General features: G+C 47.2%; 1 protein-coding gene across 12 annotated transcripts in view; it reads right to left on the bottom strand.

Annotated features, from left to right (window-relative positions):
* NF1 (neurofibromin 1) overlaps nt 1-25068 on the bottom strand; it is a 1956660-nt gene that overhangs the window by 714001 nt on the left and 1217591 nt on the right. For all 12 annotated transcript variants that reach the window (XM_085649550.1, XM_085649547.1, XM_085649544.1 and 9 more), the window contains one exon: nt 11539-11649. In XM_085649550.1, coding sequence (XP_085505676.1) covers nt 11539-11649 — 111 coding nt within the window. The remainder of the gene's footprint in view (nt 1-11538; nt 11650-25068) is intronic.

Genomic DNA, 25068 nt, shown 5'->3' on the forward strand with positions numbered 1-25068 from the left:
AGCTAGAAGCAGACGGTGAAAATCGTAGGCACTACAACCTAGTCGTTCATTTACTCATACACATACAGTAGAAACATTTTCTGCGTGAAAATGACCTTGCTAATAGACTTCATGGAAACAAAAATTCTCAAGGGGGTTTATTTCAGAATACCTACAATTGTGTAGCCTCTGGAACTCGCTCTCCAGAAGAATACTGTAAGTTTTCTATTACCCAACATCCTTCAAATGTACAAAGTCAAAATCCAGTTAGGAATATAGAATATTTTCTAAGTGGAGAATAATGTATGCCGAGAGAAGAGCAGCAGACATGAACAAGCGGCTACGTTTTACCCTCCTTCGTCTAATGACCCTCAGCACCACCACAAAACCCTTTGATAAGCAAGGTGGCAATATGCAGGTCAGTACAGGCATGCACCTTTGTTAAGCAGTTTTTTCGAATCTTGACCTAGACAAAATAAGAGTTGTGAATGCCTGGAAAAATCTACGCAAGGGAAGAACAGCTAAAAATGTCCCCTTCTGTGTGACAGACCCAGTGAGTCCTTCAACGGAACCTTTTCGAAGCCTGTTCTCCAGCAGCGCCACCATCAGCATACACTTCTTATTCATACAGACCCTTAGGCATGGATAACGTACTTTCCATCATGTTTTGCACTAATGAGCACTTGGTCACACCCGTGCTTACTTCACTACACACACAGCGAGGTATATCACAGAGGTAAGCAATTGTTATAAACTTGGCCATCTCTAACTAACACACTACTGACTGCACCTCTTCATCAAACAAATTGAAATTTAGCGCTGCAAGGCAAACATTTGGAGAGTAACAGGCCAGACCACTACAAGGTGCTGTGGTGGAAACCAATGACAGATTGGGTGCTATATAAACACAAATAAATGACCAGACGAAATGGCAGAGTTCATGCCTACGCACAATAGCACATGGGTACCGCACAACCTTTTACACAAAAAGAGTCGTTTTTAAAACAAAGTTGTTCATGATGCCTTTATGTACCATTGATTGCAGACCTTATTTATTTGACAGAGATTTTGTGACTTACATTTTAAATCACACAATAACCTGCTGAAAGGCAAGTGGAAGGGCTGCACAGATACACAACTCTGAAATAGTGCAATTTACAATAAAGTTACAAAAAGTATACTTTGGATGTTTAATCACAGTATCAACCTGGGATGAGAGTTTGTCAAGAATAAAAGTGTCCTTCCTGAAGCCAACACCCATATACATGCTACAAGTACACACGGATATGGAAATATCTAAATATACAATTAATTGGTGATTCACGTAAAACAGCTCAATGCAGAGAACAATATCTCATAGGGGCAAATCCATAAATGTAGAAGGCAGGAAAAGATGCAAGATGGCCGCCGACGTGGATGCTCTATAATGAGCTCATAGCCCAGGGATCTGAATCTCGGAAAAATCCAGATTTGCCTTCACCACCCTACCACCATACAATCCACGCACAATGGAGGAATAGTGGATGAGCTGAGCAGCAGTCATGGCAAACAAAGAGCTTTCTTTAAGCTAATCACAATACTTAGCAGATTATGGGTCGTAATTGACTGTGTCAAATGCTGCGGATAGGTTGAGCAAGATAAGGGCAGCATTACCATCCTTATCCACGGAGGCCCTAATTTCCTTCGTGACCACAATTAGCGTGGACTCAGTGCTGTGACCACCTCAGAAGCCAAACTGAGTATCATCAAGCAAACAGTTATTTTCCAAAAATCTGGCCATATGCGTGTTCATGGCTTTCTCCACCAGCTTCACCGGAAAGGGAAGCCTAGAGATAAGCCGATAACTGTTCGGATCCTACTACTTTAGGATGGTTTTCTTCAGCAGTGGATGGACAATAGATGCCTTCCACTGTTTTGGAAACACACCCCAACTAAACATAGCATGGAAGATCTTAGCCAGGTCACTGATTCAGGAACTAAATGAAAGATCTTTGGAGGACAAGGGTCCGATGAAGATCCTGACTTGGTCTTGGAAATAGCCAGTTTGACTTGATCCTCAAAGAGGGGAGTGAATTCGGTAACCACGATCCTATCAAAAATCACAGACCTAACCTCATTGCTGTTCTGGCAAGTAACAACACTAGAGGAGAATCTATTAAAGACTGCCCCCACCTTTTGTTGAAAAAAATTCGCCAAACAATTACGGATGGCCTGATACTTGCTACTGAATTTCGGATAGCTGGAGTGGAGAGTTTGGTGACAGCTTGAAACAATGCCTTAGTCGAATTACTGGCTGAATGCGTAGTAAGGAAAGCAGATTTTTCAGCTTACTTCTCCTGACTGTTTTGGCTATTGCAGGGGATAATTTATTAACCGCTGAATTCAACCAACCTGAGAAATTTAGCGACATTAGGTCGATGTCATTAGTTTCTTTATGCTGGGAACCAGCGAGAGGAGAGTTTAGTTCAGGAGCATGGACCTGGTGTCAGGCATGCAAAGACAAAATATTTACAGACGCTTTGGGCAGAGGAGGGGTTACAGAGAAGCTTGATTTCTCAGAATACTGCCCTGTGGTTTGACCAAGTTAAGGGAAGTGTAGTGGGGCTAGTAAATGTAGAGTTGTAAGTGAACACTCCATCGAGTGTATGCCCAGCTAGGTGCGTAGGACCAACTACTAACTGAGCAAAACCAAAATACGACATGGTATCAACTAAAAGTCCTGTATCTGGGTACAACTGGTTCTCCAGATTGAGATTAAAACCGCCTAAAAGAGTAAAATCTGATTTAAAACAAGGAAGATTCCAGAAATGATTCCATAGCATGAATAAAAGGGGTTGTAGGTCCCGGCTGGTGGTAAATCAGAAGTTCGTTGAAGGACTGAGTTTTATTAAGTTCAATATTGACCAGGAGGGCTTCGTACTCGGCTGACGAGGCAGGTGTAAGAACTGCTGAAAACGAGCTGCAGTAAAGAACCGCTATTTCTCCTCCCTTCTTGTGGGGTCTATCCAATCTAAAAATAGTACAACCAATAGGCACCGCCACGTTTCTCAGGGCCAGAAGTCTGGTCAGCTCAGTTTTTGGTGATGAAAACTGGTTCTACCTGATGCACATCTAAAAATTCAGAGAATTCTACATTGTGTTTGACCAGTGGCCTAACCTTGATCAACACGCAGCTGAGCCTCGAGTCCAAGGAAGGAATGTGCTACTTACCAGTATGCATCTGTTCTTGGCATGTAGAGCTGCAGATCTACACACTTTTGCATAGATCGCCATCTGGTGTTGGGCCCGGATGTTTGCAGTTTGTTTTTCCTCTTGGAAAGTCTTTGGAAGTCACGAGGTCGGTGACTCCTCCTTTGGATCGTATTGCACATGGGCTTCGGCTCCATGCTCAGATTGTTTTTCGCCAGCATGGAATGATGGAGCGTAGTTACCACAGAGATGAAACCCACGTGTGTTGTATCTAAATAAGATAGACTGGAACAGATACAGGTAGCCGGGGAGGCGGGTGGGCGTGTGTAGATCTGCAGCTCTACATGCCAAGAACAGATGCATACTGGTAAGTAGCATATTCCGTATGAGCTGCAGATTACACACTTTTGCAAAGACTATATAGCAGTTCCCAACCTTAGCGGCGACCACCGGTATCTGTTGCAGTGGTTTGAAATAGTGTTTTCAGTACAGCCTGGCCCACACTAGCTTGTTGCTTGGTTTGCACATCTACACAATAGTGTTTAGTGAAAGTGTGCGGTGTTGACCATGTAGCTGCTTTGCAGATATCATCTAGTGGGATGTTCCCTAGAAATGCCATGGAAGCCCCTATCTTCCGTGTAGAATGGGTTTTAGGGGGAACGGAAAGCGTTCGTTTTGCTTTGTGGTAGCAAATCTGGATGCATTTTACAATCCACCTAGCTATCCCTGATTTTGAGATGGGGTTTCCCTTGTGTGGTGGAGAGAAATAGACAAACAGTTGTTTGGTCTTTCGGAAAGGTTGTGTTCTCTGGATATAGTAAATTAAGGCTCGTTTGACATCTAGCGTGTGCAGAGCCCTTTCTGCAACGCTCTGAGGTTGCGAGAAAAATACTGGTAATTCTACAGATTGGTTTAGGTGAAAAGGGGAAATGACTTTAGGTAGGAATTTTGGGTTGGTACGGGGAACAACCTTGTTCGGGTGCATTTGAAGAAAAGGTTCTTGTATGGCAAGTGCTTGTATCTCACTGACCCTTCTAAGGGAAGTGATGGCTACAAGGAAAGCTGTTTTCCATGTGAGGAATTGCAGTTCGAATTTATGCAAATATTCGAAGGGAGGCCCCATCAGCCTTGTGAAAACGACATTTAAGTTCCACACAGGTGAGGGTGGTACTCTAGGGGGAATTATTCTTTTGAGGCCTTCCATGAAGGCTTTAATGACAGGTACTCTGAAAAGCGATAGGTGCTGCCTGTTTTGCAAGTAAGCTGCAATTGCTGCGAGGTGTAACCGAATGGATGTATAGGCTAGATTACACCTTTGTAGGTGGAGTAAGTAGCATATGATGTGTTGTATAGACACGTCTAGAGGATTGATTGTGTTGTTATGGCAATAAACAACAAATCTTTTCCACTTGGCAGCGTAGCAGGCTCTAGTGGTAGGGCGTCTAGCTTCTCTGATGACGTTCATACAGTCAGGGGGAAGGTTTAGGTACCCGAATTCTAGGATTTCAGGAGCCAGATCGCAAGGTTGAGCTGAGCTGGGTCCGGGTGCCTGATCTCTCCATGGTTCTGGGTTAGGAGGCATGGTGAGAGGTGTAGCTTTTGGTGTGATACTACCGAGAGTTCCAGCAGCGTGGTGTACCACGGTAGTCTGGCCCACGTTGGAGCTACTAGGATCAGTGTGAGGGAGTGCTGTTGTAGCTTTCGCACCACTAATGGAATGAGTGGGAGAGGCGGAAAAGCGTACGCAAATTTGCCTGACCAGTTCATCCATATCGCATTTTCTTTGGACAATGGGTGTGGGTATCTGGCGGCGAAGCTTGGGCATTTTGTGTTTTCGTGGGTGGCGAAGAGGTCTATGTGCGGATGCTCCCACATTTGAAAGAACAGATGACGAACCTGTGGGTGAAGTTGCCATTCGTGGATCTGTTGTGTCTGTCTGCTGTGCAGATCTGCCACGGTGTTTCGGACTCCTGGGACATGTTGAGCTAGGAGAAAGATTTTGTGGGGAATTGCCCATCTCCATATGCTCTGTGCTAATTAAGAGAGCTGTGGAGAGTGTGTGCCGCCTTGTTTTTGAATATAATACATGGCCGTCATGTTGTCTGTGCGAATGAGGACTGCCTTGCCTGAAATCTGTGTTTGAAAGGATTTCAGGGCTAGAAAGATTGCTAGTAACTCCAGATGGCTGATATGGAGTAACTTTTGTTGCGGCGTCCATGTGCCCTGCACTGTGAGGTGTAATAGATGAGCTCCCCAGCCGGAGAGCGATGCACCCGTTGTTAGAATTATTTGGGGAACCGGGTCCAGGAACGGTCGACCTTTGGAAAGGTTTGTGGTGTTCCACCACTGCAGAGAGCGATGGGTGCGACCGTCTACCAACACCAGATCTGTCAGTTGCCCCTGGGCCTGGTTCCATTGGCGCGCTAAGCACTCTTGGAGTGGGCGCAGCTGGAGTCTTGCGTGAGGCACTATGAAAATGCAAGAGGCCATCATCCCTATCAGTTGCATAAACACTCGTGCTGGAAGGGAGTGTTGAAGTACAAATTTTTGTCGCAAAGCCTGAATGCTTGCAATCCTGGCCGGATTGGGGTAGGCTATTGCTTTTGAGGTGTCTACGGTGGCACCGAGGTATTGTTTTATGTGGGATGGTGTTAGCTGGGACTTTTGGTGGTTCACCGTGAAGCCTAGTTGGTGAAGTAGTTGGATTGTGGTAGCGGTGTGGTGTACACATTGGTTGTATGAAGTGGCTTTTATCAGCCAATCGTCCAAGTATGGGAAGACGTGAATGTGCTGTCTTCTGAGGTGTGCCGCCACCACCGCTAGGCACTTGGTGAATACCCGTGGTGCTGTTGTGACTCCGAACGGGAGCACTTTGAATTGGTAGTGTTGTCCGTCCACTACAAATCTGAGGTACTTTCTGTGAGCATGGTGTACTGGAATGTGGAAGTATGCGTCTTTCAAGTCCAGTGTGGTGAGAAAGTCGTTCTGGGAGAGGAGCGGAAGTACCTGCTGAAGCGTTACCATGTGAAAATGGTCTGAGTGTATGTATGTGTTTAGGGGCCGGAGATCTAGAATAGGTCGTAGAGTCTCGTACCTTTTTGGTATTAGAAAACATAGGGAGTAGACCCCCAAATTTTGTTGATTGACAGGAACGTGTTCTATTGTCTGTTTTTGTAGGAGGGAGATTACCTCCTGCTTTAGCAATGTGGAATGTTCTTGTGACATTGGGCGTTGCCTGGGTGGAATGTTTGGGGGGGGTAGATGTTAATTCCAGGCAGTATCCTGACCGAATTATTTGGGTCACCCATTTGTCTGAGGTGATGGTCTCCCAGACATGAAGGAAATTTGTGAGTCTGCCCCCGACTGGAGTGGAATGGTCTGGGGGGAGCGGGGGGAAGTCATTGGGTAGTAGGTGTGGCAGAACGGGCGTTGTTTGTTTTGCCTCTGCTCTTGTTGTTGTTACCCCTGTAGCCGCCTCTTTGGTAACCTTTTGTAAGTGTGGTCTGAGTAGGGGACTTGTACGATGTGGACGCTGTGTCTGAGGAGTAGTCTCTGGATGCACTCCGAAAGGATGAGCGGCGAAAGGAGCGTCTGGGCGGGTGAGACTGTAAGGCCCCCATGGATTTTGCTGTATCCGTGTCCTTTTTCATCTTTTCTAAGGCCTCATCCACCTTTGGCCCGAATAGATGTTCCTGGTCAAAGGGATGGTTAAGGATGGAGGCTTGTACTTCTGGTTTAAACCCAGATACCCTTAACCAAGCATGACGACGGAGAAGGAAGCTGGTGTTAATGGCTCTGAAGGCTGTGTCTGCTGCGTCTAGGGCACAACGTATAGAGGTGTTTATGATTGTTTTACCCTCTTGAATCAACTCGTTGGCTTTACTTTTATATTTTTCAGAGAGAGGTTGCATTATGCTCTCTAATTCGTCATAATGAGCCCTGTCTTATCTGGCCAGCAGCGCCTGAGTGTTTGCTATACACCATATGTTGGCGGCCTGGGATGCTGTGCGTTTGCCTGAAGCATCTAGCAGTTTTGACTCCTTGTCAGGTGGTGGTGCATCACCTGACGCTTGTGAGTTTGCCCTTTTACGTGCCGTAGAGACCACTAAGGAATCTAGTGGCGCTGGTCCTCTGATGTAAGAGGGATCTGAGGGAGCAGGATTGTACTTCTTTTCGATACGTGGGTTAAGGACCCTGGCTCTAACTGGGTCTTTAAAAACTTCTGCCGCATGTTTTACCACCCCTTTGAGCATGGGCAGTATGGAGGTGGACCTCTGTGTAGTATCGAATGTGTCTAGGAGGAAATCTTTCTCCACAGGCTCATTATGCATGTCCACCCCATGATAATGTGCTGCTCTTTGCAGAAGATGGTTAAACCCTAATGAATCTTCTGGTGGAGATGGTCTAGAAGGGTAAATATCGTCTTGTGGGACATTGGGGATATCTGGTATATGGTAATCGTCCCATGGATCTGGAGATCCTGTAGGGGTGGGGTCTTGTGGCACATCCCCTGTATCATAATATGGGTCCCCGTGATCATCATCGTCTGGAGACGGAGTAGGAGAACGATGAGGTGAGGGTGGAGGGGGTGGAGGTGGGGAAGGAGGAGGAGGTGGAGGAGGAGGAGGAGGAGGGGAAGGTATTCTGAACGGAGAGGTAGCAGAGCCCTTCCTCTTTGGAGGTGGAGGCGGAGCAGGCTTCTCCAAATGTCTCTTCTTAGTAGAGAGTGTCAAATGTCCAGTTTTTGAATCCTTGGTAAGAGTTTTTTGCAAGGGATCCGGTGTAAATAGCTCTGGTGAGGTAATTTGGTCCGTCGGCGCCAAAGGCATCGGGCCGATGATTTTTTAGGTTTTTCCGTGCCGGTTAGATGTTTAGAACCCGGCTTGGGACCCTCCGGTCTCTTGGTCGGCGCCGAGATGGGCTTCGGCTTGAAAGTGTCGGTGGCCTTGTGTGGTTTGGTCGGCACCGAAGATGGCGTCTGTGCCGAAGGGCTGGGTTTCGACCCCGAGGGCTTCGGTGCGGAGCTCAGTGTCTAGGTGGAGGCTGTCTTCTTTTTCGGTGCTGAAGTGTGTTTCTCGGCACCGCTGGCAGGCTGGCTCGAGCCCGAGCCGCCGGAAGGCTTACTTGGCTTCTTCACCGGGCCCGAAGGTGGGGTGTGTGAAGCAGTGTCTCTGGTCTTGCCTAGGCCCGGAGGCGAAGGCGTGACCGAAGCCTTTTTGGGTGTCGGCGCAGGTGTGGGAGGGGGTAGATTGGTACTCACGACCCTCTGCGCCGGGGTGATGTCCTTCACATCTGACTCGTCGGCCTCGGACGCGCTGACGAGGTCCTCTTCGGTACGATGATGTTCCAGATCGTCTATGTCTTCTCCGAAGATGTCGACTGGAATGGACGTCGAGGAGTGTGCCATGTTCCTTCTAGCTCTTCGGTCCCGAATAGTCTTTTTGGATCGGAAAGACTTACAGGCCGGACAGTCTCGAGCCTCGTGTTCTGGGGAGAGGCAAAGGTTGCATACCTCATGAAGATCAGTGTGGGGAAATTTGGACCCACATCGAGGGCACTTTTTAAATGGAGTTTTCCATGAGCCGGGACCGGAGCCTGGCTAGGCCCGAAGGCCGCCGTCGACGACTGGAACCGAAGGTTTGTGTCGATGAGAAGGTGCGCTGATTGAAGAGATCGTGATCAAAACAATACTGCGATTGGGGTGAGGATTGCGCGTCGATCGTCAAACTGGAAGCTGTTCGGAACCGGAGCGCGAAGATCACATCCGAGCCCAATGGCGGAAAAAAACAATCTGAGGATGGAGCCGAAGCCCATGCACAATACGATCCAAAGGAGGAGTCACCAACCTCGTGACTTCCAAAGACTTTCCAAGAGGAAAAACAAACTGCAAACATCCGGGCCCAACACCTGATGGCGATCTATGCAAAAGTGTGTAATCTGCTCATATGCCTCGAACATAGCTTTACTGGACCCTGCCCATGACCTAGTGGCGGTCCTACCCTTTGGGATGAATGACTCATTTTACAAACATGGCAGAAGGAGTGAATAATATCTGGAGCTGTAGGGCTCAATTTGTGGCAGTTGTGAACCTTACTTGAAGGTCTGGGCGCTAGCAGAGTGTCTCTGTAGTAGGTCTTCCATGGTATTCCATGTGGGTGTAAACGACCAGGGGAATGGGCCCTGAGAAGGTCCAGGCGTGGACAAGCACAGACAAGCTTGCCTTAGGGGCACCTTTAGCGCGCCATCAGTGAACCCGCTGCCTGGACATGCTGTATGATGGCTTAAATAGCCCGTCATGGAGAGGGGCGTGTTTCGCCCAGAGCGAAGTAGAACAGGTAGGCGAAAATAAAAATGAACTGGGGTGCAGCAACCCCCTTCACTGGTCGCAGGCTTCCTTGCAAGCAGTGAAATACTGGTAAAACAAACCAACTCTCAGCATCATTCCTGAAAAGAATCTGAACCTACAAGTTTACATAAATGGCATAAGAAAGACTGCTGAGGATCAACTCAGACTCTTCAGAAAAATCAAACTCTTAATTCAAAAAGTAAACTTTTAAAACAGTCCCACAATCTCTAGTCTTCTCAAGCCTACTCCCCCAGGATGGGTAGGGTCTACGAAGGGGAAGCTTCAAAGGCTTGCTGCCTTTGTGAGCTACCCCAGCCATTTGTTGCTACCAGCAACTGGCCCCCACCGGTTCTGACCCCTCTTTGGGTGGGAGAATTTCCAGGAAAATAAAGCTAGGAGGAGAGGTGTGGCCACCTTTGCCAACTTTACCCCTCAGGTGGGGGAGGTGAAGTGAAGCACAACACTTCTCCAACTGAGGTCGCCTCCAGAAGATCTTCATCCCGAGCCTGCAGCGTTTGTTGCAACTGGAGACTCCCCATTGAATTCAAAAGGGCACTTGACGCCAAGACCGCACCCTGCACCCAGTTGTCCCGGTGCCGCTACGGGTGCACCTTGTATGCTAAATCGGACCCCCATTTGCCCTGAGCCTAACACCAGGAGCTTTGCTCCCACAACCTTGTAGCCTGCTCGTGAGCAGCCACCAACCGGAGGCCCTCTATACCCTCATTGGATAATATTGGGCCGCAGCACTCTGCACCTGGCCGCCATAGTGCCGTTGAGGGTTTTCTGAGAGTGCATCCTCAACCCTGGAAGAACCCTGGTTCTAACCCCAGAAACCAAACTCCCACAAACAAGTACTTACCTGTAAACCGATAACTTCACTTCCTTGCATAGGCTTGCATTTACAGCTTTTCTTTGAAAATTCTTTCAAAAGTGGAGTGGTTTGTATGACACCTTGAAAAACTGCATGTGTAAAAAGTGAATTACTTACCTTTTGTCTGGGAAATGTCTCAGTGTGATATCTAGGCATATCACACTGATTAGCAAAAGTAACTTAAAAAGTAATTATGTACTGTAATATACAAAGTAACTGAAAAGTAATTCAGATTTTTCACTTACCTGTACATTAACCAACTGCATTTGAATCAACATTCAACTGTAATTTATTGCATAAATATTGCAAAATAGTACTTTACTTACCTGCACCAGGCCTGACTTGGTTCTAGAAATAAAATAACTAAATATTTTTATACAAACAGATTGGTCTGAGTTCAGTCTTCAAGTGTGTGACATAATTTCTTGCCGAGTCTGTACAATAAATGCTTAGCACAACCCTCTGATAAAGCCTTACTGCTCGCACACACTACCCCAAATAGAAAGTAAGGTATTATCTACTTTTACCTCTGCCTGCCTTTGGGGTTCCACTGGACTCTGTGCACACTATACCTAACTTTGGTATAGTATATACAGAGCCAGCTTCCTACACACACCCACTAGATATTCCAGGTTTTACTTATTATGTAGCATTCCAACTGTTATTTTAATGCACCCCAACGCCCCAGGCCCATATGCACCAAGTAAAACTGCAAATAACTGAGCACCCTTTTTGATATAAAAACAGTCAAGGATTTCATAGTAAGGTTACAAAATAGGGACAACTGAGAAAACAGATCAGCTATGATTCAGAATTGAGATAACTAAAATTCTCTGACACGTTAATACGGTTGTAAAATGCAAGATTTTGAAACAATGTACCCTGAAAAGGCAAAAGGAGGGAATGCTGTACAATTCAGTGCACGAGATATAATTAAAGCAATCTGCAGATTTAAATTAAGTTTCAGTCAAAAGTGAAGAAAATGTTTATTTAAAGGAATTTTGAATAAACTATGAATATCTTGAAGTTAAATTAATGAAATGGAAAAATACTGCTGTAATTTATTTTATGCAGCACATTTGTAAAAGAGAAATCTATTACATACACCAAAAATACATAGCGATTTACAAAAATCTTAAGTCAACCTTACCTTCGGGCAATGTAATAGAAAACTGGATTCCCAGCTTTTGATGTTCCTGCTTGATAGAAGATATTCAGCGTTTTCAAAGCTTTGAATTCCTCCTTTTCATGCACCTGATGCCTATTTTTTTTTTTAGAAAAATTGCACTCTTTAAAAAACAATTAATATTTGTAGTTTATATATACACAATAATGTTAAGCGCACATGGTGCTGAAATTCCCAAACAAACCTGTTCATCCATGCAAAAACTGTTATGAGCTCCAATAATTTATTTATTTATAACAGACACATGCTCGGCCAAACCATATCTAGGTGCAGTGGAAATCACAAGTTGGAGCCAAAGGCATAAGAGCGGTTAGCATAAAAGCAGATTTAACAAGCATTTGCAATGCAATAGGTCTCGCATTATTAAAGTTTGAGCTATTGATGTTGCATTATTTAGCAATGCCAATAGCTATTTAGCAATGCCAATAGCTCAAACTTTAATAATGCAAGACCTATTGCATTGCAAATGCTTGTTATATCATGTGATAGTAAAGGAAGTGAAACGATGATGCATGGCTGGGACAGGGTAATTTTACACTTGGTGACTATTCTGGCAACAGAAGCCTTCACTGGAAGAAAGGAGTGACAGAGAAGGCGAATAGGGATGTAATACACATGATAACTCTTTTATGTAACGCTTCATTCATCAGTTTTCCTATTTCTAAGTGTTGTAAAGAACTGGTGCGATTGAATACCTTTAAAATTGATTTTATTTGCACATCTTTGAAAGGATGAAAGACCAAGTTCATTGTGCAGGGATTTCAACTCATTGATCTGCAGGTCACATTGACTGCTCAAATCGCTGAGCCTTCTTGACAGCTAAATATACAAGCACTTCCATCTTCTTATTTTTCTGCTAATACAAATTAGCTACAATGGCTAAGCTGTATTTGGCATCACCAAAAGAGAGGAAGAGGGATGCTGGGAGAACAGACTGTCATACCATTGTGACAAATATGCTAGGGTATCTTGTCCTTATTTCTACATAATGTACTATGTATAGCCATTTAACAGAGTGTGTTTCTGCTTTCACATCGGGGTGCAAAATTACCAAGTGAATTTGTAATGGGGAGACCAGGTCATACGTGTTTTATGGAAGTCCGTTCAGGCAAGTGGATTGAGACACCAACATGCCACGTGAAGACCCAGACAGAATCTACTTGGCAATGATGAGAGGACCCAATGAAAGGTGCCCATTATTATTACGTACCAAACAACGTGAGCCCTGTTGAAAAATATCATCAGATGTCCTCAACACATGCTAACTCAGGACATGGAACTGAAGACTGTCTTTTACATTCACCTATCGCACTCTTCCAAACTGCCTTTATGCTTGCAAGTAACAAGTGCCCAACAGGTCAATTTGTGACACCTAACGAGTCACCTCAAACGGTGGGAAGCAAAAATTAAGAAAAAACATACTTCGTCATCACCGAATCCACCAGTATGGAATGACTAAGGCAGGTGTGCTGTTGAAGACACCTCCCTGTCCAATTGGCTGAAAGATATCGGTGCCGCATAGTGATCAACAAGTTTGTTCCATAGCAGAAAACAGGAGGCACTGTATATTTCACTCATTATATTAAAAACGTTCTGAAACAATGATTGATAGTTAGGCCTTGGGGTACAGCAGGGTTAGTGTCAGATTACAGTGCTGTCATCACTACTAAATGAGGGCGCGAGTTAGGAAGGCAGCAGGGTAGGGGATTCACGTTATGAGACTACAGAACTACGGTAGGGAATATGGATTACAGGTCTGTGGTCTGGATTATTAGAACAGGGTTAGCATTTGGATGACCACAGGGCTTGAATCTGCAGTAGTGCGTGTCCTGGATGGAGATTATGTAAGTGTTCAGGCCTGAATATCTAATCTGTGGTTATGATTACGCTGGGAAAATATTCATTATTGGCAAGATCTGATTGAAGCAGGTTGTAACGTGTAAACACAGGCATGGGATCTGATTTACATCAGAAATTAAATTCGTATTATTGTCTTGGGAGAGGATTTCACTTGTTTTGCAGTCACTTGGTGAAAGTGTTGTCGTTTTTTGCTGCTGTCGATCAGCAATGATGCGATGGTCTCTTGGGTTGGAATGCCAGTCAGACCGAGGGGGTGTGTAGCAGTTAAAATTCGTTCATTTTGCTATAGCCCTTTGGAGGGGAAGTGGGCTTAGGGAGGCTCTAAGTGGCACTGTGTCATGCGCCCCCAGTAGTCCCAGTAAGGCTTACTGTGTCCCATTCTGCTTTAGAGGTAAATGAGACGATGTGCTCAATTTGGCCGTAATTATACTGAAACTTCTGGTCTATAGGGATACATTTTAAGGCATACGTTAAATAAAGATAAATGGAAAGTACATTATTGTAGGGAAACTAATGCCTCGTTGATTGTGCGTGAGGGCAGAGATACTAGTCATTGCGGACTGGAGTGACATACAGAAAATATTTAGGTTGTGCGATGCTGTGGCTAAGTGCATCTTACACGATCGAATAAGTTTAAAACAGGTTTTAAAAAAAGGATGGAGTCGCATGCTCATGACTTACTTATTGTTGTACGAGTCTCCGGGTGGTGCGCCTGCAGTGTCCTCCCGTCTTGAATGTTGGGGGCTATCTGTCCGAACCCGGTATAAGTAGACGGGATTGAGTTGTTAACGCGACCAGTATTGGTTTCAGGTGCGTTGTATGTTTTGGGGAAAATGGGGCACGCCTTTTAAAGAGGAGCCCTATAGTTTGTGAAATTACATAATGACGAAGATAGTGTTCGCATTGTGTATCTGGCTAGGGAATAGACATACAGAAAGCCCGATCAATGCTTTATCACAACTCAGTCTTATTTATGTGGCATTTTCACTCTTATGGGAATGTGCTTAAGAAAAAATCTTGGTAATTAATTATGCCTAATAAAAACACCTAATAAACAAATGTTAAATAGTAAAGATGATAACTACTTTCACTTACTGAAAACATGGGATGACAAACCCGCGAGTGGTGCGAGCGTGCGCGCCACAGCGAGCGATCTGTTTTCAATTATCGTGCCCGTGTCCAGGCACGATAATTGAAAACAGATGTCGGTGTGCGGGTAACAGACACCAATAGGCCATGGGCGGAGCATTACGTGCTGCCTTTCTAAAAAAGACTACCGCAAACGCCAATACCATGGACCAAAAGGAATCACACACGCACGAGCGTGTGCGATTCCAGGGTCCGTTTTGGAACCCTCCACAAAAGGGCTCTCGTCTGCGCGAGCAGTGCTGTGCACTGCATCGCTAGGGGCGAGCCCTAAAAATGTTGCCCGGCACAAAATAGGAAATTGCTTTACTGCAAACGTAATGTAAAGTAAAAGGCATTTCTAAAGCGCAACTGTTACTCTGAAGAGTGTCCTAGCGTGTCTCAGTGGTGAGACAGAGAGCGAAACCAGACAATTCTTTGGGCGACATGGATTTATAGATGAGGGCGGGGATTTTGAAGTCCACAGTTGCTGTCACACGTGGCCAGTATTAAACTTTTGTTTTTTTTAGAAAGTACTTGTAAAGTACTTCAATGTCTTTGACTGAAAACAAACAAGTATTGAGAAAATGTCAAATTACTTCTGCTTAATATGTGCCAGCACAATTGTTTAAAGGCTGCACAATGGGGGGCGTGGCCAAGATGGTGGAGAGTTAGGACGTGCCTCCTCTCCTCTCCTCCACCCGCAGGTAAATTAGCACAGATTCCGTCCCAGAAGCCCGTTTATCGGCACTGACCTGCGGCTGGGGGTTTCCTGAGCCTTCCGGCGACCCGTTGGCTGTGCTACTGGAAGCTTGTTGGTGCCGTTGCCGCCGCTGATGAGGGTCGCCCAGCCGGAGAGAGGCCGTCACGCCGCGGCGCTGCTACAGTCACGGGGATCCCCTGCCGGCGGCTACCCGCGAGGTGCCACGACGTCTGTGTGTGCTGCAGCATCCTCCTGGGGCCTCTTCCCACCGCCTGGGCCCAGAGATCAGCGGACACGGGTGCCCGGAGCCGCGGCGCCCGCCATTTTGGAACTGTCAGAGTGGGACTCCAGTTGCCCATGTGGAGGTAGACCCAGAGCGGCAGGGGGCGGATGATAGTGACGGCGGCCTACCTGGAGTTTCCAGCCCTGCCTATGCTACGGTGGCTGCGGGACCCCCGGCTGCAGGATTCGGCCTAACGCTGCGGCTGCTGACATCTGCTTGTCTCTGGGGCTGACAGTGGAGGGTTGGCCAATGGGGGCAGCTCGGCCCCCGGCCTACTTCACAAGCCTGCGACCTTGTGCCCTGCAGCGGCGTGCTCGGCCTGGCCGGCCTCCCTTGCGGCGAACAGTGTGCCGGTCCCCTGGGGCCCACACGGTGACGGTGGGGGCCCTCTGGAGGTGGCCGAGGGGCCCTGAGGACACAGGAGCTGGCTGTAGGCTGCTCGGGCCCTCCCAGGGTTCCCTGGACTCCAGAACAGAACAGCGATGCCCGCCGGTGGTCTCGCTCCATTCTTACACCGGTGACACTTTCTGTTGGCAACCTGGGTCATTTAGACTGCTTTCTACGACAGACGGGCCTACGGATCAGACCTCTGAGGCCTCTCCGCCTTGTGTCGACGGATCTCTTGAGGCGCCTTGCATTGATTCCTGGAGGACACTCCATGCGGTTCGGCGAGGCCACGGGGCCCCGAAAGCAGCGCACTGCGGACCCTTCGGCTGGGCCTTCCACCCTCGGCCCCAGGTACTGAAGCTTTGCTTAGACCAGCTACTGCCGTCCACCGTCCCTGTCCCCAGACGCACCTTGCCCGTGCCCTCACGGTTCCGAAGGTTGGTGGTAGAGCGGTGTACCAGAGTTTGATGTATGGACCTTTGGTGAGCAGCGCACATCTTAGCCCCTTGTGAGCAACAGGGACTGCATGTCCGAATCTGGCCGGGGCGGCACGGGCTGAGATCTGGCATAGGGGAGAGAACTGGTAGCCAGGGGTGGCCCGTGGGCTCCAGCCCGTGGCCCTAGAGGACAACACCGCATTCTTGGCTGACTATGACATCCACCCGGGGCAGGAGAGACGAGCAAACCCCGAAGGAGACTTCCCTTAAAGACCTCTTTGCTCGGGCACGGAGCGCGGGGCTGGCGGAGCCTGATCGGGAGGGTCCAGTGACACACATGGCCGCCGCTTCGGATGAGCCGGTGACATGGGCATTCCTGGAGTCCCTGTTCGCGGCTCTGCGGGATGACCTTCAGACAGTGAAACGCGACCTCACGGCTGAGATCAAAGACATCTGCAAAGATGTGGACGAAATAGGGAAAAGGGTGGCGTCGCTGGAATCCAAAAGTGATACTCGGGATGCTGAACTCGCAGCCATGCAACAGGAGGTCCTGTGAATTTATGAGCAACAAGTAGACGTTCAATCCCACCTGGAGGACCTCGAGAACCGCTCCCGCTGCCATATTATTCGAATTTGGGGAGTGAAGGCCGACGAGGAAGCAGGCGACATCTTCGGTTATGTCCGAGACCTCTTCAATTTTGTCCTGGGCAACCCTCCAGACTTTGATCTAAAGTTGGATAGAGCGCACAGAGTGTGCCCCCCCCAGATCGACTGTTTCCCCGGCGGACATTCTGTTCTGCGTTCAGGACTTCTGCACCAAAGAGGAGATGCTCCGTAAGGCCTGCTCGATGCAACTGATCACTTTCCGTAACTAACTGCTGGCCCTTTATCAGGATCTCGCCGCCATCACTCTTCAAAAACGCCACACCTTCCGGCCCATCACGGAGGCCCTGCGCCAAAGGAACATCTCCTATTCCTGGGGGGCACCCGTTCCGTCTGGTATTCTGCCACAAAGGGAAATTGTTTCAACTATGCTCCCTGTCCGAAGCGACGGGGAGGGCTCGGAACGGGAGTCCAGCGATGGCCACCTGAGGTGGAGGCGACAGCGTCGCCGGCATCGTGCACGGAGACCAGACCCACAGGATGCCAAGAAAGAACAGGCTGTCCTGGCGGCGCTGCCGGGGGCCCTGGCCAATGCACGCAGCAAGTAGCTGTCTCCGGTTGCCGTGAGGTGGTCTTTCACAGATGTTCGGGGGAGGGGGAGGATCACTTAGGCCACCAGTCGACCCCAAAGACTTCCTTGCTGTTCATTCTGGGATGACGGGCTACCGATTGAACTTACGGGTTTTTCATTTTTCCCTTTTTTGGCACCAGTTGGGCCTTGTTTTTCTTTTTCAGTTTTTATGGGTCCTCACTTCTTTCATCACTTAACCTACACTTCCTTGCTGTTCTTTATTTCTGGGGGGAGCCCGGTCCAGAGCGCACCGCGAGGCCTTTATATCCATGCTAGTGCTCAGGTGTCCTGGTAGCTCTGTTATTTTAATTCATATCCCGGTGCGTGATGTCGCCACCCTCTCTTAAGATTATCACCTTTAATGTGAGAAGACTCAATAATCCCATTAAACGCAGAGCACTTCTCTCATATCTAGAGAGTACGAGGGGGGATATCTGTCTGCTTCAGGAGACCCACCTCATTTCCAGGGACTGCCACCGGCTTCAGTCTCGCGCCTTCCCAACCCAATTCTTCTCTTCCGCATCTTCTAAAACGGCTGGGGTAGCCATTCTAGTTTCCAGGGCCTTTTCAGGGGAAGGCAACCCAGAGGGGAGTTGAGATTAAAGGCAGACTTCTCACTCATCACTTTACTATAGGGGGGAACACTGTAGTTGTGGACTCAATCTACGCCCCTAACGAGGGACAGGAACGGTTTCTGCAAGATGCACTAACGGCTGCCACCGCGACTCAGGAGCGCCACATACTACTGGGGGGGGGGGACCTCAACATAGTTTTTAACAATGACCTTGACAGGTCAGCATAGCGCGCGAGCCAAGTGGGCGCTCTTTCCTCCACAGGGCTCACCAGGCTACACGACATGGACCTCACATATCTCTGGCGACACCACCACCCCCACTCGCGGGCATTCTCGTACTACTCGAACGCCCGTAAAACCTATGCGAGACTTGACTATTTCCTTGGTACTAAAACACTCCGCAAGGCTAAACTCTCGATCGACATACTCACGGCTTCCCTGTCTGATCACAATCCTGTGGAAATCACGCTGGAACTCCCACCGATCCGCCGACTGGATAGACACTGGCGTTTTCGGGACGCTCTACTGCATAGGCCAGACTCAGTAACACAGATTAAACGCGCAATAGAGGACTATCTCTCGCACAATGACACTCCGGACACCGTGCTCTCCAAATGCTGGGAGGCTCTTAAAGCGGTCATCAGGTGGGGGGAGGTCATTCCTATCTCTTCCGCAGATAACGCAGACCGCAAGGCAAAGCAAGATGAGCTGACACAGAAGGTGCGGGAACTGGAGCAGATTCACCAACGCTCGGGCACAACTGACGGCTCTAGATAGGGATAAGGCAGAATATGCCGCACTGCGGCTACGACATTCCTTCTGCACAGGCGGAGATAAATGGGGCCGCCTTCTTGCGCACCGGCTGTGCGAGGTCCGCTTATGCGAGGGCATCCAAGAAATCAGATATGGTTCAGGCAACACATGCTCCAATGATGTCATTGTAGACACCTTTCGCACGTTTTATGCCTAGCTCTACGATGACCAGTCTCTGGATGAGGCGGATATAGCTTCCTACATGAGGCCCACTTTGACACCGGACCAGGCAGCCCACATTGAAAGAGAGATCAGGCCGGAGGAAGTAATTTCTGCCATCGCCAGTCTGAAATTGGGTAAATCACCCGGCCCAGACGGCTACACAGCAGCCTTTTATAAACAATTTTGCGCAATACTCACTCTTTTGCTCACCCGGCATTTCAATTATTTTGCGGTATCCGGGGCCATCCCTCCCTCCATGCTGGAGGCGGCAATAGTCGTCCTCCCCAAGCCCGGGAAAGATAAAGCAGAGTGCGCCTTCTATCGGCCCATCTCACTCCTGAATATAGACATGAAGCTTTATACCGGCATTCTGGCGAGTCGGCTCGCCCCTTACATGCAAGGACTAGTGGACCCCGATCAAGCTGGGTTTATACCACAACGGCAGACAAGTGACAATACAAAACGGGTTACCCACCTTATTGAAAAAGCCTCGTGCAAAATATATTCTTCTCACGATCGACGCGGAGAAGGCCTTTGATCGAGTCAACTGGCCATATCTCGAGCAGGTATTGGTTCGCATGGGCCTAGGGGAGAAAATGAGGACCCATATCTTTAATTGCTACCGATCTCCAATGGCGACGGTAAGAATAAACAGGCACACCTCCATTCCCTTTCCCATTCATCGGGGGACGAGACAGGGTTGCCCCCTGTCACCTCTCCTCTTCGCTCTTTATATGGAGCCCATGGCACAGAGGGACAGGGACTACACCCAGATCACAGGCATCCGCTTTGGGGGGGGGGGATACCCATACCATTTGCTTATACGCAGATGATGTGCTTGTAACTCTAGCAAATCCTGAGAGAGCACTGGGTGCCTTCTTAGAGGAACCAGCCATCTTCGCTCGAGCCTCCGGGTTTAAGGTCAATTTGACTAAATCTATAGCGATGAACCTCTCACTACTGCCACAAGAGAAAGCTGACTTACAGGCACGCTTTCCTCTATGGTGGTCGGACGACACCGTCCCGTATCTGGGCATACATTTGGCTCCAACCTTACAGGACATGAGAATAACCAATTTCTCACTCCTCCATACTCACATCCGCTGCGAGCTCCAGCGGTGGAGACACCACCAGATCTCCTGGCTGGGGCGCGTCGCGGCAATAAAGATGACAGTGCTGCCTAAAATCCTCTATTTATTTCAAACACTCCCCTTGCCGCCCCCTACCGGCTGGCTTCAGAAGGTACAAGCGGAACTCTCACTTTTCATATGGCAAAGTCGCAAACCACAATTTCAACGAGCAGTCCGTTTTCTTCCTCCCCATGAAGGAGGATTGGGGATCCCAGACCTCACGCTCTATTACAAGGCCACACAGCTCCGATATTTAGTCGAATGGAGTCGGGCCGAATCTAAGAAACACTGGCTTTACCAAGACCGAGCCGTGGCAGGCACGTCCCTTATGAAAGTTCCCTTTCTCTTGAAGGCCCATCGGCCTCCCAATCTCTACGCCTCGCAGGTAACACGCACACCTCTAACGGTGTGGGACCAAACGAACACACGCCACGACCTCACGACCTTTCCCTCGCCGCTCACGTCTATTTTGGATTACCCCAATTTTGGCCCTGGGACGGTCTCCCAGTCCTTCCACTTGTGGCGAGAGGCCGGCTGCCATGCGTTAGGTCTCTTATTCGACAAGGGAGACATCATCTTCTTTCAGCAGCTCAGGACCAACTACGGTCTCCCAGAGACAGAGCGTATGTGCTACCTCCAGGTCCGACACTGGGCCATGCACCCTGGCAATCGCACACTGGCGGCAAGACTCCTCACGCCGTATGAACGTTGGCTCATAACGCGGTCCTCGGACAAGATTCAACCACACCCATCATGCGGGGCGGGCCCGATGGGAACGGGATTTGGGGCGCGATCTTACTCCCCGGGAGTGGGAGGGGGCTTGGTACAGGGAATGCCACACAGTTACACACGTAGGTCTCACTGAAACATTCACCAAACTAGTCTACCACTGGTATTACACTCCAGAGAGACTTAATCAAACTGACGCGACACAGAGTCCCGACTGTTGGAGGGGATGAGGCAAGAAGGGCACATTATTTCACTTGCTGTGGGACTGTGTACACCTCCAGACCTACTGGACACACATACTGGACAAAGTGGACAAACACCTTGATGCAGAACTCCCTAGATTACCCGCATATGTCTACTAGGGGTGCCCAACCCCCTCACCTACCCCCTTAAATCTAGACGAGGGAAACAGATAGCTATAGCACTAGGCACGGCTGTCCAAAACATCCTGATTCACTGGAAAAAACCCCACACTCCTACACTCACGGGTTGGTATCACAGACTATGGCACGTCTTGGGGATGGAAAAGGTCTCTCTTACTCTGGCTGGAAAAGGCTCCTCCTTCAGCGACCTGTGGCAGCCCTTTCTCGCTCTGCTCACACAAGAATTCCGGGAGTTGACATGTCCGAGATATCTACGTCTCCTGCGCTTAGCTACACCAGACTATGTCCCCTGAGATTCACGAGTAACAGGCCTGACACATTAACTGGCCCAACGCGCTCTCACCAACTTGGACCATGGGTGGGTGGGGGGGGGGGGAGGGTGGCTTCTGTCTCTTCTTTCTTTTCCTCTCTTTGCTTCTTCGGGAAATGAGTGGTGGGTGGACGTTCATTGTTTACTTTGATATATTGTTACGATATTTTTCATTTCAACCGGGCCCTGTGTGACCCTCGAAAAGTGCATTTATTCTCCGCAGCTCTGAATAAAAAGATTTAAACCATAAAGGCTGCACAACCACCGTATAAAGTGGGACAGGTCAGGTACTTCCTTTTCTCCCGCTAACAAAGATGATGTGTATGGAAGAGAGAGTGAAGAGTAATTCAGCATTCATCTCCCCTAAAGAACCCAGTATCACCTGTAATGATGTTCTCTGGTGGCATTTCATGCCTTTTTGGGACGCAAAATGCCCTTGTGGCAGAAAAATCAAGTTCTGAATGGAGCTCTTTTCCACCCAAGTCTCTCGCTTCACCTACCTTGCTTATTGATCATAGCTTTATTCTCAGTTACTTGGTGGATAGTCAGTCAAGTTCACTCCATCATCCCCCTCACCCTCACCCAATCCCCACTCCTGGCCAGATAACAATTAACACTCGGAAGGAGACCCAAGGATGATCAACATACATATATATTCCAATGACAACTGATATCGAAGGCAACAAACAATGTAAGCGTCAAAACAAAAAAGGAAAAAATGTGAAGCGTTGTGTCGGTCATCCACATGCTGCAGTGAGAGAGAAGCGGAGTTAGATAACAGCATCTAGAATGATATCTGGCACAAATTAGACAAAGCACCGCCACCAGGCAATTTAGCACCGTGTGAAATATGCAAAATAATTGGAATCATCTACACACATAATATTAACAGCTTGATTTTCTATAACACTTGCTACCACAATTTTGCCAATCACACTTCTTTAAAATAGCAGATGTTACTATTAATCAAAAACGGTACACAATGTGTACAATGGCAAGTGCCAAGTTGGCTGTACAGGAATACCAGCATCTGACAACAACTTTCATAGATATCAGAACAAGAAGCACTGAATCCTCCTAGCACAGTTTCAAATACTGATTATTTATTATATTTATTTTGGAGCACTAGTAACTGGTCTTGAGAATCAAGTTTATTCACACTCAAGGTTAAAAGCCATGCCGAAAAGGGTATAGCTCATATCTGGGAAGAGATGATGGCACCAAAACCTAAAGGTAGAGGAAACCCCACTAGTAAATGAGTAGTAAATAAACAAATACATGAAAATTATATAGCCACACAACTGTCCTAAATGAATCAAGACCTGTTCACCTATATTAGTCAAAATCACTAGGAATTGCTCTTTCTGCTGTTTTTCATGAAAGACAAGAGGCTGTCAGGGCTCTAGAAAAAATCTGTTCCAAATATATAGTCACTAAACAGAAAGACGACTGTCCTTTGGAAAACACTCCTGAACTCTTGACCAATAGTTGATCTTTGGTTTGCAAATGTCTGCCAGAAATAAGATTGTTTTCTAATAAAAAAAGAAACTCCTAAAATTTGAATAAACGTTCAGAAGGAGTATATGTTAATTCTATCACTGAAAGCCAGAGGACTGCTCTACAATCTCAAAAAGCAACGGTTCATTCTCTCAGAGCTCACAATTCTAGAAAAAACGCATAGTCAAAATCCACATCAATGTTCAGTTATTCCGTTTACCCATTTGAAGCTTGCTAACGTAGGAAACATAGGGGGTAGACAGTCAAAACAATAAGAACAATGCTTTGGTTTCCTCACCGCTACATGGCACCCAAGAAAGGAGGCTGGCAGGATGGCAAGGCAGCAGGGTCAGTGGCTGCATGTCACTGGACACTCCATATAGACACACTAGCCATGCCTACCAAAAGGAGGTCATTTAGCTATAATCTTAGAGGAATGCACTCCGGACGAATTCATGGTTTTTGAGGCTTGGGTTGTTGTTCACAAGAAGCTAATTATCTACAGAATGTAATCACTCCTCATTACGTTTAAAGCAAAATCAGTAAGAAAGACACCATCTTGTTTCAAGGATCCAGCAAGGATGAGATAAACTAAGAATGTGAATCTACAAGATATTTCATACTGCAAAATAGTCATGCTTCAATGATTACCCAGACCAGTAGATTGGGAATTAGATCAAGGAGAAAAGCATTTCAGTGGCCACTTAGGTAGGCAATTTGATAAAGGAAGAAATGTGTGATGTTCATCCCACCCACGTTTTCTTAATCTCAGCCTAGCTTATTCAATGAGGTTCTGGGTGTCTTCTCCTTCCACACGGAAGAAGAGCTCAACAGGTTTAAATTGTTGAAAACGGACTTGAAAATCTGATCAGGAATTTAATATTTATGTGAGTAAATGATCTAATAAGGTAGATAACACCCAAGTGAAATCAAGCACGTAGCAATCATTTGTCGCTACTGTTCTTCATGAAGGCTTACAGTCAGTTTTTATGTAGACATATTTTGAACAAAATTACGTTGCTGACTAACTGCATTTGTTCTAAAATACCAGTTTTACTTTTGATTGTTGTAAAAAATTATGCCTCCAGATAAAGAGCTCAGTCTCGAAATGCATGGGGTTGTAAAAGAAACCACATCACAGTGCAGGGATGTTGAAGTAATACATACAAAAATGAGAAGTTATCAATGAAATGAGACGAAAAAAAGAGGACTAATAAGTGATGAGATTAAAATCACTATTTTTTTGTTTTTTTTAAAAACACCTTTTATTTATTTTCAACAGTACAATAAATTACGCACATCTCGTTCCACCAATGTAAAGTAAAATTACATTCCATTAATCATATTACTTCATCATTCTGTCTGTTATCATCATATAAACCCCAGTCTTCAGTAACACTACACACATTATTCTCGTATGTCCCCAACTATCTCTTTTTCTGATGTTTCCCCCGATTGAGTCTTAGGAGGTTCACAAATGTATCCCCGAAATTTATTCCACGCCCCCCACACGTTATTCCATTTGCGCGGACACCCTCGGCTACAGTACACTTTTTTCAGTTATCATAGCTGCGTCAATGTCTTCACACCAAGCTTCTTTGTGCGATGTTCCACTTTGCAACCATTATTCCCAGCGTAACCCATTCCTGAGCCTTGAAGCGTAAGATCATTTGGTTCCCAAACGTTCAGTAGGCAACTCTTGGGCGCTGGCATAAGTGATACCTCCTTCACCTGTGATATTGTCCTCATAACCCTAACTCAGTATTCCATAATTCTTGGACATTGCCATAGTGTATGAAAATATTTCCCCTCAGTCCCACAGCACCTCAAGCAGTACGGTTGAGAAGCTTTCCCTATTCTGCAGAGG

Source organism: Triturus cristatus, chromosome 3_2 (genome assembly GCF_964204655.1).
Source record: "Triturus cristatus chromosome 3_2, aTriCri1.1, whole genome shotgun sequence".
Lineage (NCBI taxonomy): Eukaryota > Metazoa > Chordata > Amphibia > Caudata > Salamandridae > Triturus > Triturus cristatus.